The 18,568-nt window shown below is 38.7% G+C and overlaps 1 protein-coding gene across 1 annotated transcript in view; it reads left to right on the top strand.

Annotated features, from left to right (window-relative positions):
* The window catches only part of LOC103179428 (A disintegrin and metalloproteinase with thrombospondin motifs 20), a 185,357-nt gene extending 167,681 nt beyond the window's left edge, over positions 1–17,676 (top strand). The window contains exons 32-39 of the mRNA XM_042334947.1: positions 3,301–3,501; positions 4,702–4,831; positions 6,205–6,299; positions 6,375–6,469; positions 10,186–10,319; positions 14,192–14,283; positions 15,702–15,806; positions 17,253–17,676. Coding sequence (XP_042190881.1) covers positions 3,301–3,501; positions 4,702–4,831; positions 6,205–6,299; positions 6,375–6,469; positions 10,186–10,319; positions 14,192–14,283; positions 15,702–15,806; positions 17,253–17,363 — 963 coding nt within the window. The 3' untranslated portion in view covers positions 17,364–17,676. The remainder of the gene's footprint in view (positions 1–3,300; positions 3,502–4,701; positions 4,832–6,204; positions 6,300–6,374; positions 6,470–10,185; positions 10,320–14,191; positions 14,284–15,701; positions 15,807–17,252) is intronic.
* Positions 17,677–18,568: the final 892 nt, after the last annotated feature.

The following is an 18,568-nucleotide window of genomic DNA, read 5'->3' as shown; positions in this document are numbered from 1 at the left end:
TCTGAACATTCCCCGATCAAAATGACCTCAGTAAGTTTGGATCCAATTTCTGGCTCCAATTAGTACTCCTCTATTGTAAACCACTGCAAAGTGTCCCTGCACCAGAATCCCACATGCCACACAATAGGATAAAAAAAATTAGGCTCAGAAAAGTAATCAAAAAATATTCGGCAAAACAATTTAGGATCAGAGTAAATTCCTCCGATTATTTGAGCCAGAAATTGAAGACACTCAGAAATATTTTTGTGAGGATCCCACATGATCAAAAACATGTGCTTTTCTTGGAAGCTAGAAAAGTTAATTGATCCCATACAATGCAAACTAAAAACAAGCAGTTTAGATAAGTTTGTGAACCCGTGGCATTTCAAAACATATGACAGTTGTTCGATTAGCAAAGTTAGTACTTGACAAATAAACCCCAAAAAGTCCTTATGGTGGACCAACACTTACTTCAAGACAATGTTTAAGGAGTTTTGTAGTTTGCAGCACATTTCACACACTTAAGAAGTGAATTAGATAATGGAATTATCATAACTATAACAAAAGTGTATTCATGTTCCTTGACGATGTAAGATTTCTGAGGTGAGGTTAACTACACTTAACACTCTTAACCTGAAAAAATCATTAACTTTGAAGATGAAGGAAGATTAATGGAGGAAAATTTGTCAGGGAGAATAAATAGCTAGAAATATGATGGGAACTTGGCAGCGAACCATCAATGCTTAATAGCTGAGGTGGATATACAGACCATTAGGGAATTGATGGATTTAAAAGGGATTGTGCAAACCAATTCATAAAAGATCAGTTTGGATTACACATATAATACTCCTTCATTTAAAATGGATTCAGATGATTTTCCTGTGAGTATTCAATTGCAACAGAATAACTGTGATATCTCCATATCCAGTGCATCAATTATAATTAATCATGACTCATAAATTATTTTCAGTTCATATTGGTTTCCATTTATTCAGCACAGGTTAAAGGGTTCAAGCAACATAATGTTCTAAAGTTAAAGTTTTTGTTTCAAACATTCAGTAACAGGTTATTGTGTAACAAAGTTAAAAAGTGGATAAGCAAGTTTGGGGAGGGTGGGTGTAAAGAGTGTTCAAGTGAAGTACAAGTGGATGATGTCAATGTCTACTTACTGAATATGATAAGGTTGTATCCACATTGTGGCCCGCACACCAAAGCTGTTGGTAAATTCAAGGGTTCAAAAGACTGGGGACAATACTGTTATTAATGGAAATGAGGGAATGGAAGGTCCTGGGGGGCTCTTTGAGAAGGAAATCAAAAACTTACTAAGTTATTCAGTGTACTGAGTGATGTTTTACGAGACCGTCTCATCTCAGTTCACAATAAGTCAGGAGCACAAAATGGTTCTACTTTACTATTTATTGTGAGAAACCACTCAAAGATAGATGTAAAGATGATTGGAGTGGGAAACAGAAATGTCATAGTGGTCCAGGAAACTGTGCGGTGTCACGGATGATGTATTCTGTTGAGATACTTTAGAAGTAGCTTAGCAATGACAAAATGTAACTGCTATGGTATGGTTCACAAGATGTATGTTGTTTGTGCTGGAGCACAGATTTTATTTGTTAGTTGTTTAGGAAAGGGGCATTTGTGAATTTTCTGCCGAAAAGTGAAGCACGTCAGAGCTGGAGAATGGAATTTTTTTTCACCCAATGTCAGCATCAGGTTCTTTGAAGTTAAATAATTGGGTTATGTGTGGTCTCTTTTCTGCTCCATAAATGGTCTTTAACTATAGATTCAAAGGAATGCCCCTCCCCCAGTAGGATGCAAGAAGTAAAAGCAAATAAGTCAATAGCAAGACCTTGAAGCAAGTAAGAAAGGTTGCAAGAACTAGGAAGACCCTCATAAGGGATTTTGATATTGCAGTAACCAAAAGAACTGCATGCAGAACGGGAGCAATAAAGCAATTTATGAAGAGATAATCACTTTTTAACACAACATGCACACTGTGACAAATGTTGCATTGGGATTTAACAGGCCATCAGAACAGATCAGTTGGGTTTTGAACCAAAGAAAGATCTCAAATATGGGATTCTTAACATGATTAACAAAGCATTTGTATATATTGAATTCTATGAGTAACCAGATATGTGTCATGTCAACTCACGGTAATTCCAGCAAAATTTTCAGTTACCATCAGGATTTTATGATGTAATAAAGGCTAAAACTGGGGATTTAACAGATTTTAGAAGAGGAAACTTTGGGGCTTTGAGAAGATTCTAAGGAGCATTAACTAGGAGAAAACAGAATAAAATAATAAGATATAGTTTTAAGATTATTCTGTTGAAAATAAATTGTAAGATCCAAGGCACACATGACAACTGGTCACTAAATCTGTGGACCTTGATGGTGTGTGTTTTCTTGTGGGATTTCCACATTATAAATGTAGCCTGCCAATAGACTGGTAACCTCTATGATTCATAGTGATAGCTTAAAATGACTTGAAGGGGGCTGAGCAAAATTATTAAAACTGAACAAGTAGACCAAAAATAGTTTATTAGAGCTGAACAAAAAACTGTAAAATAGTAAGGTCAAAACAAAGATTAAGAAAGGTTGATCTTAGGATACCAGGTCAAAGAGATCCAAAAACTTGTTTTTAAAATAGTGTAAGCAAGATCAAGTGTTAACTTTGTTTGAGGGATAAGTTGGATCAAACTATGCAGGAGATATGCAAATGGAAACGTTTAAAATGAATTGTTCACATCCACTGAGGTCAGTGGAGTTGTTCCAAATCTAGTTAGTTATGATTTTGTTTAGGCCGTGCCAAATGAATTGACTGAAATTCTTTGAGGAAATTTGACTTAAGACATCCACTAGAGGTTACTTGCTTGTTTTTAGCAGCCATGTGATTAAGTGAGGTTTTTGGCTAATGCAGTAAAAAGATCAGTTTGTGGGATTCAAAACTGGGTTGACAGAAGGTGACGATAATTGGAAAAGGCCACGTCTGATGAACAGATGAGCAGTGAAATTCTTCATGGGTCTGTCTATTCTAACATAACTGAGGAGAACCAACATTTCTAACCCCCGGCATTCCTCAACTAAGGAATCTGAGTGAAATCAACATCTAGTTAGTGCATTGTGCTTCCTTGAGCAAAATTTGCTTCAAAAATAGATTGAATCAGATGGAATTCCTGAAAGTCTACGCACTTTTATCTCTGAGCCAATTAAGAGCCTTAATTAAGAAATCCTGTTTGAATGCTTTACTGTCCTGGATTCCAAAAAGCTGAAACCTGAGTACTTTTATTATTGATAATATTTTTATAGTGTTCGACAACTTGTGGCCCAGGATATCAGCAAAGAATGGTTTACTGCAATCAGGCCCAATCAAGTCAAGATCACTATTCACATTATCTGCAATCAACAATATTCAATGGCTGTCCAAAACCCCGACCATCTGATTTTCAAGAATGTAATCTGAGAGAGTGCCCTCCAACAGGCAGTTGGAGAATGGGCGGATGGAGTAAGGTATGTGTTCAGTAGAGAATGGGGGAGATGTTTTGCTTTTAGTTAATAGACGTTGCAACATGAGTCTCACACATTGAAACAAATAAGTTGGCACTATCATACATTGATACAATTGGCTGCTTAGAGAAGGAATAGTTGTTATGTTTTAAAAAGCTTTACGTACTGTTGTCAGTTTCATATCAGAATGTTTGGCCTAGATCAAAATCGGTTTGGCTTAGTTGATAATACGCTCACCTCAGGGCTCACTCCAGTTTCCTCATTCAGACCTTTACTCCTTTGCCCATCGTATACAATTTCTATAATCACAAGAACATTTCTTATACCCACCCATTTCGTTCCCTCCAGTGGTTGAGAACAACTTAGGAGTAAACCATTTGTCTCATCAAGCCTACTTCACCATTTTATATTCATGCTCGATCTTCATCTTTTTAATTACATTTACCTGCTGTTTTCTATAATTTCTTAATACCTTGAGCTCCCAAAGTATCTCCCTCTCACTCTCTCTACCGCTCGCTCTCTTTTTCTTTGAATTGAATGCAATATCAAAACAAAATCTATATGGAACTCTATCAATTATTCAGCTGATAAAACTTTTGGCTGCTGTGCAAATGAGTTACCAGAATGAGCAAGTCCAGAACCGCACTGGAGTGCCAGTTTATGGGTTCAAGGTCCCAACATGGGGACCCACAATGTTGTGACTCGTACACAAAAATGCTCCTGAGTCAAGCAGTTAAAGTTAAAGTTGGAGGTACTTTAAGGTGTGTACTTCAAATAAAGGTTGTATCTGCTCTTTCAGCTGAGCAATAAAAATCTAATGACACTATTGGACAATAGAAGTATGTATCTCCCGATGACCTGGACAACAATCCCCCAGATAAAGTGATTATTTACTTCATGACAGTTTGCGAGACCTTAGTTACATCAAAGGATAATCCTTCTGGCGGTGTAGTGCTTTCTCAATACTGGACTGGAAGGTTACCCTAGACTGCAAACTCAAGTTCCAACCCAATGTCTGACCCAAGACTGACAGTTACCAATTGAACCAAGCTGATGCACTATTTCCAGTGTAGTGATGGTGTATTTTGTAACCAAACGTGGCAGCTAGTTTGCACTAACAATATCTTCAATGATGTGAATGACCACTCTTTTTGACTTAAAAAGACTAAAATTCTTTCCTTGCTTGAAAAATGATTGTTTTAGTGTTCAGTGACTTGTGGACCTGGGGTAATGGAGAGGAGAGTTCAGTGCCTCGCTGATGATGGTCTACTTAGTGAATTTTGCCTCTCAAATGAAAAGCCACAATTCCGAGTTCCCTGCTTCAATGATGATTGTAAGTAATAATAATCTTTGCGTTTGATATAGCGCCTACCACATCAGGAGGACATCCCAAAGCACTTCACAGGGTATACTATAAAGTGAAGAGATTGCATATTTTGTGGGTGAAAGTGGTAGTCATTTTTCGCACAGCAACCACCCACAAACAGCCATGAAGTGAATGACCAGTTTAATTTGAGGAAGTGTTTGCCAAAATACCTGGAGAAACTTCCTTCTCTTTTCGACTACTGCAAGGGAATAATGAGTTTATTTTTGGAGCTGGAGCTGAGGAACCTGATTCACCATGCTATATTTTATCTCAGGATGCACTCATGCACTCAGTCAGCTTTCCATTCCCCACCCTCTTCGGCTCCCACCCCCCAGCTCCAGTGCCCAGCTAATGGTATGAAGTGCTTTGAGGCATCCTCCTGAAGTGAAAGGCACTGTCTAAATGTAAATTGTATTTTATTGCAAGCTCAAAGTGCAAGCATTATGATATTTTGAAGATTTATATGTTTATGACATTGACATGGTCTTGACAATCTTCCACTAACAATTGGAGCAATGTTGAACATTTCTGTAAAATAGGATAACCTTACAATGCTCAGTGTTGTGGACAACAGAAAATGAGTCGTTTTATTGGCATTGGCCTTGTTTTTTAGTAGTATAAATTGTTAGCAGCAGGTTAATCTTGTCGACCGCGTCAATGGTCGCTCTGCCTCAAGAGCTCTGGGACGCTACCCTGCGTGCGAGAGGGGTGCTATATAAATGCAAGTTGTTGTGTTTTTAGGGTCACTTCCACCTACCTATTTCCTTCCTTGCTCAGCGTCCGACCACGTAACTGCAGTGTTCCAAAACACCTTACTGGAAGTGCACAATATAAATGCAAGTTGTTGTTGTGTACCCAATCCACCATTATTATTCCATGACGATAATCTAGAACGAAGAAAGAGCTGACATTTCTTTTTGCATTTTATGTGCCATAAACATTTCAAAAGCGCTTTACAGTAATTATCAAGAGTGGCAGCTGTTTTTGTAGGCCTACATGGCAGCCATTTTGTACATTAGCAAGTTCCCACAAATTGCTATGAGGTGAATTACCCGTTAGTCTGCGAGAAGCACCCTTCACTATTTGAATCATATCATATCCATCAATCCATCCATCCATCCATCCATCCATATGAGCTGAACAGATGAGAACTTGGATTATATGAAGGATGGCACCTTTGGTAAAACAGCCCTCCCTTTGTCCTACTCTGAAGTGTTAACATAGTATTAGGCAAAGTATCAGTGTGGGTCTTGAATCCACAACCTTCCAACTTGGAGATAAAGAATGCAACCAACTGGACCAAGCTCATATTTTGTGTACAATCTCTAAATCTTTTAAAGGTGATGTCTCGGAAAGTTGCAGTGACATTCAGAAGAAAAATGAAGTGAAAAAGGATGGAGAGTACTTGTTAAAGATCAATGGCAAAGTAATAAAGGTATATTGTTAACAAACTGCATAATTGGGGAGAATCATAAGCGGAATATTATTACATAGATGTTCTGGTTTACAGATCTACTGTGCAGAAATGCATTCTGATTATCCCAGGGAGTATGTGACTTTGTCCAGTGGTGAGGCAGATAACTACTCCGAAATCTATGGATACAGGTAATGCACTGCATTAACAAACTCTGAATGTGCTACCATACTAATATTAAATGCATTTTCAGTTCCTCATTCATGTTTGAGGCTTATTTATGTGAGAAGTGTGTGCATAAGCAGCATTTAACTTTATGAAGATTTAAGAGAGTCCCGAAGGGTGTGTTGCCTCCCTGGTGCCAGGGTAAGGGACATCTCAAAGCAGCTAAAGAGGAATTTGGAAAGGGAGGGGGCAAATCCAGTTGTCGTGGTCCATGTTGGGACAAACAACATAGGAAAAAACAGGGAGGAGGTCCTGCAGAGGGAGTTTCAGGAGTTAGGAGCTAAATTAAAAGACAGAACCTCAAGGGTAATAATCTCTAGCTAAAGGATTGGTGTGGAAAAGAAGGGTTCCACTTCATGGGACACTGGCACCAATACTGGGACAGGAAGGAGCTTTACAAATGGACGGGCTCCACCTGAACTGCAAGGGGACCAAAGTCCAAGTGGAAAGGGTAAATAGGGCAGTGGCAAAGGCTTTAAACTCGTAAAAGAAGGGGAGGGATCAGAAAGAAATGACTCAAGCCAGACAAAAGTAAGAAATGAGAATATAAATGGTCAGGGAATTAATACAGTTATAGAACAGAAGTGTGAAAACACTGTCAAAAATAAAATGAGAGAAACAATTAATAATAATGAATTAAACTGTCTGTACAGCAATGTACACAACATCCGAAATAAAACAGGGGAACTGGAGGCAGTAATTTGTAGTGAGGAACCAGATATAATTGCGATTATTGAAACATGGCTACAAAAAGAACAGGACTAGCAATTAAACATTGCAGGGTATAACGTATTTAGAAAGGATAGAGATGGGTAAAAAGGTGGTGGAGTAGCTGTACTCGTTAGGGATAATATCATTGCAGTAGAAAAAAGGGACATAGCCAACAATAAGATAGAAACAGAATCTATGTGAAAAGCGTTAAAAGATAAGGGAACAATCACACAAATAGGGGTACTCTACGGACCACCTAACAGTAGAAGGGAGGTATAGGAAGAAATATGCAAGCAAATTAGGGAAATGAGTAAAAGACGTTAAGTAATAATCATGGGGCATTTTAACTACCACCAAATAAATTGGCTAGAAGAGGTAGGTAAAGGGGATAAGGGAATGGAGTTTCTTCAATGTGTACAGGACTCCTTTCTTACCCAGTATGTAAGAGGCCCAACAAGGGAGGAATCTCTGCTGGATTTAGTAATGGGAAATGAACCAGAGCAGATAAGAGAAGTACGAGTAGGGGAACATCTAGGCAATAGTGATCATAACTTAATAAGGTTTAAGGTAAAGATTGAGAAGGACATGAGTGACAAAGACCAGGGTAATAGATTGGAAAAAAGCTGATTTTGAGGGATGAGAATGGAACTTGGGAAAATAAACTGGAAAACAATATTGGTAAACAAAGAGATAGCGCAGCAGTGGGAAACATTTAAAACAGTAATCAATAGAATTCAGGAGAAATATATTACGCTAAAAAGCAAGACAAAGCTAATAATAATGAGACACCATGGATGAATAAAGACATAAAGGTAAAGTTGAGACTCAGGAAAGAGGCATTCACTAAGTATGTAAACAACAAGGGAGAGCATGACAAAAAAAATACGAAGAGGTCAGGAAAATAGTCAAAAAAAACAATTAGGAAGGCAAAGAGGAATTATGAAATTAAATTATCAAGGAATATAAAAAGAAATAGTAAAATATTCTACAGACATATAAATAACCAACGAAAAATCTAAATAGGAATAGGGTCACTAAGGGATGGACAAGATAAGCTCACAGGCCGCAACAGCGAAATGGCAGAAATATTAAATAATTACTTTGCCTCAGTATTCATCAGGGAGACGGATCAGGTGGACATGATGGTAGAAGAAGATATTGAAAATAATATAAATACTTTAAGATACAAAGGGGAGATATAATCAAAAACTAACAAAACTCAGAGAGGATAAAACCCCTGGTCCAGATGGATTGCATGCGCGTATATTAAAAGAATCGAGGAAAGAGATAGCAGAGGCACTATTACGCATAAATAATAACTCATTAGAAAAGGGAGTAGTGCTAGAGGATTGGAGGATAGTTAATGTTACACCTGTATTTAAAAAGGGAGATAGAACAAGCCCAGGGAACTACAGACCTGTCAGCTTAACATCAGTGGTAGGAAAGATAATGGAATCCTTACTGAAGGAGGTAATAGAAAAACATCTAGAAATGGAAAACATAATAAAGAATAGTCAGCACAGATTTCAAAAAGGAAGGTCATGCTTGACCAACCTCATTGAATTCTTTGAAGGGGTAACAGAAAGAAAGAAACAAGGGTAATGCAGTAGATGTAATATATTTAGATTTCCAAAAGGCGTTCGATAAGGTACTACATAATAGACCAATGAATAAGGTCAGAACACGTGGAATCAGGGGAAAAATAGCAGAATGGTTAGCAAGCTGGCTACAAAACCAAAAACAGAAAGTAGGGGTAAAGTGTAGCTACTCAGACTAGCAGGGGGTGGGCAGTGGTGTTCCACAAAGATCGGTATTGGGACCACTGTTATTCACAATATACACTAATGATTTGGACTTGGGAATCAGCAGTACAATTTAAAAATTTGCAGACGACACCAAATTGGGGGGCATAGTTAATATAGAGGAGAACTGCAACAAATTACAGCAAGACATTAATAAACTTACTGAATGGGCACTTAAATGGCAAATGCATTTCAATGTAGAAAAGTGTGAGCTGGTACATTTTGGTAGAAGGAATAAGGAAGTCACATACATCCTGGAAAGTAAAATCTAAATGGGGAAGAGGAGCAATGCGATCTAGGGGTACACATACACAATTCACTACAAGTAGTAACCCAGGTTAATAAGGCCAAAAAAAAGCAGGCCAGGCATTGGTTTTTTTTATAGAGGGATAGAAATGAAAAGCAGGGAAGTTATCGTAAACCTCTATAGAACTTTGGTTAGACCACACTTAGAATACTGTGTGCAGTTCTGGTCCCCATATTATAGAAGAGATGTAGAGGCACTGGAGAGGGTGCAAAGGAGACTCACAAGGATGATCCCAGAACTGAGAGGTTATACCTATCAAGAAAGGCTGAACATGCTTAGACTCTTCTCTTGAAAAGAGGAGGGTAAGGAGTGACCTGATAGAGGTCTTTAAAATTATGAAAGGTTTTGATAGGGTAGACATAAGGAAGATGTTTCCACTTGTGGGGGAGACCAAAACCAGGCGCCATCAATATAAAATAGTCACAAATAGATCAAATAGGGAAGTTAAAAGAAATTTATTCACAGAGAGTATTGGGAATGTGGAACATGGTACCACAAGGAGTTGTTGAGGCAAATAGCATGAATGTATTGAAGGGAAAGCTGGATAGGTACATGAGGGATAAAGGAATAGAAGGTTATGCTTGAAGGCTTAGTTGAGGAAGGATAGCAGGAGGCTCATTTGGAGCATAAACACCAGCATAGACCAGTTGGGCCGAATGGCCTGTTTCTGTGCTGTATATTCTAATGTATGTAATGTATCAATCCAATACTGCAGTGTGTGAACTTCTTTTAAACTTTTACCAAAATTTAACGTAATCCTGCAATGTGTAATGTTTTGCAAAACTAATTGTTTTGTGTGTGTGTGTGTGTGCAGGGAGAGGGGGCATAAAAGAAAAACTACAAAATTAATCTTATCTTCCAGGTTGCACAATCCTTATGAATGTCCTCATAATGGTAACAGAAGAGAGGACTGTTCATGCAAAAAAGATTATCTTGCTGCTGGATACACTGTGTTTCACAGAGTACGATTTGATATCAACTCTATGCAAATTCTAAGTAAGTATTTTTCTTGGCTAATTCAGGGCTGGGAAGCAATATTGTTGAACTTACAACAATATGCAAGTAGTCCAAAATGCTACGTTGCATAAGTGTAATTCATACCCTGTGTTTTGTGCATAAATGGGTGCGGGTGGAGGTTACCATTTAATAGAAGGGTGGATTTCCATGTTAATTGGATTTGCTATGTGGTGAATTCCCTCCTCCACTCATACAGCATAATTTTTCTGGTCAACTCCCCGTCTTCCTCGCTTGACGTCTAACCTTGCCAAGGCACAATCCTACGAGAATGGCGCTATTTAAATCCAATTTATTGTTGTTGGTCTAACTTTCCAAGTCCAGCTGATGAACTGAGGTGGCAGGTCTGATATTAACAGGGCCATTGAACACCATGGACCCACCTTACTCAGGAACTGAACGACCAATATCGCCACAGAAGATTGATTTGATTCCCACATTCCATTGCCAAGCATGTCAAGTTAGAATCAACTCAGCTCCAAGGAGACCCCCACCCCTCAACCTCACTGCCCACCTGACCCCCAGCAGGATGAGGCCTGGACAAACACATTGTTGTTACTGCAAAACCTGTTCTGTGAACATACACATATTACCAGGCTTGATATTCACCTTGACTGATCTGCATAGAGATAAATAGTTGCATTTCCAACTTGTTGAGCCATTACTCAATGAGTAGGGATGTGTATCCAATAAAAGGCAGGATAGTGGCAATACTCTCGAGTATTTCATATTGAACTCTGCTGCTTGCGAAGAGGCTCATAGGAAGTTCCTGGTACCTGCACTTGAACCTGTACCTGGTTCCTGGTATACATTGAAAGGGAACAACCTGCACTTGTTGCAGGTCAAATGACCACGATTCTCTATCTTCAGCGAGTAAAACTCCAGGACACTACTGATTGCCAATCTAGCGCATCGGCAGGACTTGGAGGGAAAGACCAGTCATTGGGGGAAAGGATTCTTTTCGCATGGCTCCTGTTAAACTACAAGACAAAGTCCTATCTCATGTGGTGGTGCCATCTGGACAATCAGTGGGTAGCTTGCCAGTCAATGCTCACAATGGAAAACTATCTGTATTTATCTGGAATAACTTTAGCAGTACCCTCAATGCACACTTTAGGGGCCCAAACCTTTGATTCTTGCCAACCTGGACCACTTCTTTCTGGAAATGCAGTGCATACTCTCTCCCCAGAGGGTACATCCGTCTGGGGAGAGAGTCTGCACTGCATTTCCAGACACAAGGCCATTTCAAGCGTAGGTGGAATGCATTTGTGGACCTCTGTCTGGTTTGGATCCTCTTAATCATGGGAATGAGTTTCCGCATGTATCAGGCTGACCNAAAAAATCCTGTTCTGGTATAGTACATGCCAGCAGCAGAAAACCCACTCAAACAATATGTTCCTAGTTTTTTTTAATGTATTTTTATATAAGTGAAATAATGATTTCAAGATGACTTTAGGTTTATACAGTTTTGCAATTCTAAGAGAAGTGGAACACTCGGCAAATTTCTTTCAAAACAGCACATTATATATTCATTCGGTGGAATTCATTTGGCAAGTCATTCACAACCACCTTTTAAAGAAAATCCAAACAGAATATATTAGTGACTAACTATTACGTTTAGGTTTCTCCTTGAAACTTTGGTGGAAGAAAGGCAATAATTTATAATTCTGCAGCTACAATCTTTTTTGTGTTGGTGGAGCAGTGCTATTTTTATTAAAGTGGAATCATGGAAAGGTTCCAGCAGAGAAGACCCATTGGCTAGTTGCATCTGTGCTTATGCAAACCCAACAGAGCTATTTACTGTATTCTCGTTCCTCTGCTCTTTCCCCATAATTTTAAATGTTTTTCTTTATGTGTTTATCCAGTTTTGTTTCAATTGCCAGTGCTATGGGATTTCCTGTGGAGTCCTGTAGCTCAGTGGATAGAGCACTCACTTTGCAAGTGAGAGACCTGAGTTCAATTCCAGGCAGGGCGAAACCTTGGGCAAGTTTCCTTACTCCACACGCCTGATAATAATCCCTCCAAAACCAAACTCAATAATAAATTGGTCATTTTCAATCTACGATTGTTTGTGGAACATTGCTATGCGCAATTGGCTGCTGCATTCGCCCACAAATATACAGTCAATTCACTTTACAGTATATTCTGTGGAGCGCTTTGGGACGTCTAGAAGACGTGAAAAGCGTTGTATCAAATGCAAGGATTATTAATATTATTATTCTCCTGGAGTGAAAGGCGCTCTATAAATGCAATTTGAAGTTGGCTTATTTATTTTTGACATTGTACAGTGTCATGATGCAAAACTAAAAGAGCACAAAAAGAGTGTAATAAAATGTAGGTTCAAGATTTTATTATATCACATGACAATCAAACTACTTGTGTTTAAAATATAAATTTAACTACCTATCGAGTTTCTCAGGGCTCTATCCTTGGTCCTCACCCTTTTCTGATCTATGTGCTTCCTCTGATGATATCATCCATGAGCATAGAGTCCACTGATACATATAAGCAGGTGACACCCAGTTCTACATTACTACCTCCATTCTCGACTCCCAAGACCAATACTGTTTAATAGAATGTTTGTCAGACATTAAGTCCTGACAGCTGCATTAACGTTATTGTGAATATCTTTCTCCATTTTCAGAGTTCACAACTTATTACAAAATATTTTGTAATTAGAGGGCTTCACATTAATCATGGAGATTTTAGTGATTTACATTGTGATCTAGGTTAGCTTCAATAAAAGCGTCTACATATCAGCCTCTTGAGCGAGAGGAGAATACTGACAATAGAACAAAGTCACTGTCTCTCCAGTTTTTCTTCCAGTTGAAATCCTTTAATAATAATAATCGTTGCAGCTGATATAGTGCCTTATGAACTTGAGACATCTCAAGACACTTCACAAGATTTACCATAAATTGGGATGGCTGTGCATTTGTTGGCTAATGCAACAGCCAATTTGGGCACAGCATTGTCTCACAATTAGCCGTGAAGTAAATGTCTATTTTTATTTTGGGAATGTTGGTCAGGGACACCAGGAGAAACTCCCTTTTTGAATAGTACCATTGGATCTTTAATTTCCTTTCCATCAAAAGTAGTTCACATAGAATTGTATGTGAAATTCCCTCAAGGCACATCTCAAAACCTTCCTTTCCGACCACAGCTTTGTTCATTAAAAGGCAATCCAATTCACATTTATTTTGTGCCTTTCACTTCAGTTGGATGTCTCAAAACCCTAAAGTACACACACTGGGATGCCCAACCCTTGGTTCCTGCCACTTACATTTTCTAGGATTAGGTAAGCACAGTGCAGTACTCTGTGGAAAGAGTGTGCACTGTATACCAGACAAATGGAAACCACACATATGTGGAACGCTCAATAGTTTGGTTTGGAGACCATTCCTGACTGAACTACAACAACAATAACAAAATTACACTTAGAGAGCGCCTTTCACGTCGGGAGGGTGTCCCAAAGTGCTCAACAGTCAGCTGTCGGGGCCCGAGCATGGGGGAGGGGTGGTGTAGGGGTGAGGGAAGGCAGAGAGGTGGAAGGGAAACCAAAGGCACAGTCGAAGGATTTTGAGACCGGCCTTGAAAGAGGCAAGGGAGGAAGCGAGGCGAAGGGATCGTGGGATGGAGCTCCAGAGTGTGGGGGCAAAGAGGCTGAAAGCCCGGCCACCGATGGTAGGACGGGTTGGGAGGGAGACATGGAGCAGACCAGAACCTGATGAACGGAGGGAGCGGGCAGGTTGATAGGGAGGTTGGTAACTAATCCTCTACAACTAGCCCTATTTGGTCAGGTAAATAATACCTGTACTGAAGAGGAGGATTTTGATATTTTTCTCATTTTTCAGCTACAGACTTGCGATTTGCTCAGACAATTCACGGAAGAGCTGTGCCATTTGCAGTGGCAGGAGACTGCTACAGTGCTGCCAAGTGTCCACAAGTAAGAAATACAAATTCTATATAATGTGTGAAATGATCCACGTTTTACAAGTTTTGTATGCTGGGTACTGAATGCTGCTTACTGAATGAAATAAACAACAAAAGAACAGTCAACAAAATTGGTCTGCACCTAGAAAAGTAAACAATGAGGCTCCTCTCTCTCCCCTTCCCCCCTCCAGGCAGCCTTCAATGAATGGAAGGGAATTGAGATAATCAGTTTTCTCCCTCCAGGGTAACCTAATGGTTACCAAGGTGAAGACAAGTCATTCGGCTGAAAAGTCGCCTCCAGCAAGAAATGTCCCTGATAATTAAATGATACTTTCACCAACAAAGCGTAATAATTGTTGGAGTCAAATGTCTTTATTATCACGGTATTACATTTTCAATAGATGTACAATTGCAAAAAGCCTCTTAAAGAAAAAAAACCATAAAAATACATTTTTAAAAAGTTTAACTGCTCTTTGTAATTCATTCCATAGTTTGCCTGTGAAATAAATTAACTATCTTTTATAATAGCTGGGAGGGGTAATATGGTGGCAAGTGTTTAATATATTTGTGCAGAATGGCAAATTACACCTTTATTAACTCAGCATCTATAATGGTATTTTTTTAAAATGTGAAAATAAGTGGCTCATTCTCTGAGTGGTGAAATACAAATGCTCAGTTTGTCACACAATGGGGCAAAAGCTGGGAATCCCAGCTGGAAACTCCTGAGAAACTTGGTAATTTAGCAATTCCCAGACAGTCACAAATACCCCGATTTCACACTCAGGTGCCTTAATCTCTGGGAAAAAAAAACCTTCTCATTGTGAGGTTCCCAAATGGGTTTGCTTCCATTTCTCTTAATTCTTGGCAAATCTTGCCAGATACATTAAGGCTTCTGGTTCACCTGAACAGACACAATTCTTTCAGGGAAAAAATCACTTCAATATTGTAATTGAATGTATCATTGCAATTTTTCATATGACATTTAAAAAAGTTGAAAATCTTTTGGGCCTGATTTCAGAACAATATTGGTTTAATTCTTAAACTAGCATAGATTTATTCGAAGAAATTTTCCATTCTCCATACGAATAGATTAATCAAGGAGACAAACATAATTAATTCTCCATACTCTTCAAATTAATATTTCATTGACATTGTGATTTATCATCTGGTCACAAAACTAAATATTGCTTCTTATTTGTTGCCTTGAAACGTGATGCTCTGCATAGAATGGCATGACAACATAGACCAAAGAAACAGACATGGAATTTGACTGATAAGCAAAACTTGCTTGGGATTTCCCATACTTTGATTATGGCAACAATATTTTGAGAAAGATAAGTTTGGACAGTCAGTTTAAGAAAAAAGAATTTATATAATAAGTTCATCTATCTGATGTTTATTTCAAATGTTTAATATTTAATTACTTTTCAGGGACAATTTAGCATTAATCTCAGCGGCACTGGATTGAAGATATCTCAAGCAACTAAATGGATTGCACAGGGAAACTATGCAACCGTCAGCATACACAGATCACAGGTAGGTGTGTCTAAGGCCAGAGATCTCCAATACTTGTTTTGTATGTTTTTCATTGATTAGCTGTTAATTTTGTTGATGATGGTTGAACTCCTGAGAATGCAGGTACTGTCTTGAAACATTGTAATAATAATAATAATCCTTGCATTTGGTGTAGTGCTTTTCACATCTTCTAGACGTCCCAAAGCGCTTCACAGAATATGCTGTAAAGTGAATTGACTGTATATTTGTGGGCAAAACGAGGCAGCCAATTGCGCACAGCAGTGTCCCACAAACAGTTGTGGATTGAAAATCACCAATTTATTATTTTTTGTTTTTGGAGGGATTATGATTTGTAGTCATTATTCAGGAGATTCTCAGTAAAAGAATCACATCAGAGGTGAATGAATTGCATGTCAGACTGGCTTAGTTGATAGCTCTCTTATCTCTTGCCCCACCCTCTGGAACTCCATCCCACAGTCTTTCTGCCTCACCCTCTCCCTTGCCTCCTTCAAGACCTATCTCAAGACCCCCATGCTTTGACCATGCCTTTGGTCACCCTCCTTCCCCCCCACCCTTCCTGTTCCCGACCCTCAGCTTGGGTCCCAAACACTGATTGTCCTGCGCCTCGGGACGTCCTCCTGATGTGAAAGGTGCTATACAAATGCAATCTTGTTGTTGTTGTTCAGTCAGAAGCCCCATGTCGGAACTTACAACTAATGTAGGCTAGGTTGACACTCTAATGCAGTGCTGGGAGTACACTGCAATGCCGGGTGTGCTGTCCTTCAGATGAGACGTTATTAAACCAAGATACTGTTTGCCTGTTTTGGTGGACATTAAAGATGCCATAGCACTACTCCAAGCCATCAATCCCCCAATAAAATTGACAATTCACTTCATGACTGTTTGTGGAACATTGCTGTGCACACATTTGCAGCTTCATTCACCCACAAAAAAGACACAGTCGCTCCTTTTTACAATATATCCCGCCAAGTGCTTTGAGACGTTCTCTTGACATTAAAGGTACTATACCAAATATAAGATTTTTTTTATTAATTCAGCTGAAATGACAATGGTTATTACATCCACATTAAATATGTTGCTTATTTCTTGAAGGACACCATATTTATGCATTTTCATGTTGTGCTGATGTACAATTATGGATGAAAATATATTTTGAATAAATGTCAACCTGAATACCTATAATTATAATTGTGCATTATAGCCATAAGACATCTCATTGTGTAAAAGTAGTATTTACCAAACTATTGGCTAATGTCAATGCAGAGATGGATAATGAAGTATTTTTCTGTATAAATGAAATGTATTTAGAAGATAATTAATGAAGTGATTTGAGACATCTCAATGATGTGATAAGGCGCTATGTCAAATGCAAGGATTATTATGATTATTATTAATACAATGTCATTTTATTCCCTGTTGATTATATTGTAAACGTCTTTCATAAAGGACGGCATGAAGGTGTATGGAAGATGTGGAGGCTACTGTGGAAAATGTATTCCCCAAACCAGCAATGGTCTTCTGATGCAAGTAAAGACTGAGATATCACATGAAGTATGAAGGAATGAAGAAGCTATCCTGCCAAATGTGACAACTTGCAGCAGCTTTTTGTGACCAGTCCAAATTCCAGTACTCTACAGGAATTAATGTTCATTAATGGAAGGCAGCTGTTACTCAGTATAATTTCATTGCCTGATAAGTTTCCCATAGAGTTTTTCATTTATTGAAAACAAAGGAGTCGTGCTTTTCAGAGGATATGCTCAGGCTGATGAACATTCTGGAGGAGTCCATATACACGCTTCCGCACATTGTGTGTATTTATCCCATTACAGAATGTTAGATTGTCAGCATTATTTAATTTGATTTAGAAGATTGAGGGATAACATCCATCTCTGGGAAATGTTTTCAATATTCCCTGTTGCAGACTCACTTGGCAAGGTTCAAAGTGTTTCACTAATGTTTTAATGCTTCTGCATGGTGCTATTCTTTCCCTAAATTAGTGTCTTGTTCCTCACTGCTCAGCTCTTGCCATTTTCTGGATCTACGTGACATGAAAAATAATCTTTACATGAAGCTCGGTAAAGCTACATACAGTATTAACACAAGCATTCTGTTTCTGGTGCTATTTAACTATGAAAGTGGCAAAAGTATCTTCCCCATTTCAAATGTGCTAAGCAGTGAGTAGTGGCAGCTGCAGTTACACAGCCTGCTTCCAAAATAATAAGAGCAGAGCTCTGCACGTGTGAACAATCAAAACTACTCACTGTTGGCAAAATGTCTAACATTAGGATTTTAAATCTCAGTGCAGCAGGACCCCTGTATACTAACCAAAGTATAGTTTTCTATGTTGAACATTTATGGGGAGAAATTCCACCCAAAATCTGGATTTGCTCTATTTTAGATAGTTCAGAGATTCTTAAATACAGCCTTTCCTGTAAGTTGTTTTTAACAGCAACATAATAACTTTGAGCTTAAGAGTGAATTCAACAATTTGTCAAATTCCGAATGCTCGAAAATGCTACATTAACAAGAGTATATCTAGGCCTAGGTAGAATTTCTCCCTTAATGTCTCGAAATCAGCTTCAGTGATGCAGTAGCTGATGTATCCTGCCAGCACTCAAACTCATCTATTGAAACTAATCCAGGTTGCTAATGTCTTTCTCCAGCTGGCAGTGTTACACAAGATATTAGGCATCTGCTACAGTGCCAAGGATTGAGCCATGCCATTTATTATTCTCTAGTTACATTATAAATATGTCGGGCAG

The sequence above is a fragment of the Callorhinchus milii genome, unplaced genomic scaffold (assembly GCF_018977255.1).
Source record: "Callorhinchus milii isolate IMCB2004 unplaced genomic scaffold, IMCB_Cmil_1.0 Scaffold5, whole genome shotgun sequence".
NCBI lineage: Eukaryota > Metazoa > Chordata > Chondrichthyes > Chimaeriformes > Callorhinchidae > Callorhinchus > Callorhinchus milii.
Note: the sequence above shows the minus strand (reverse complement) of the source record. Positions and strands in the feature narration are given on the sequence as shown.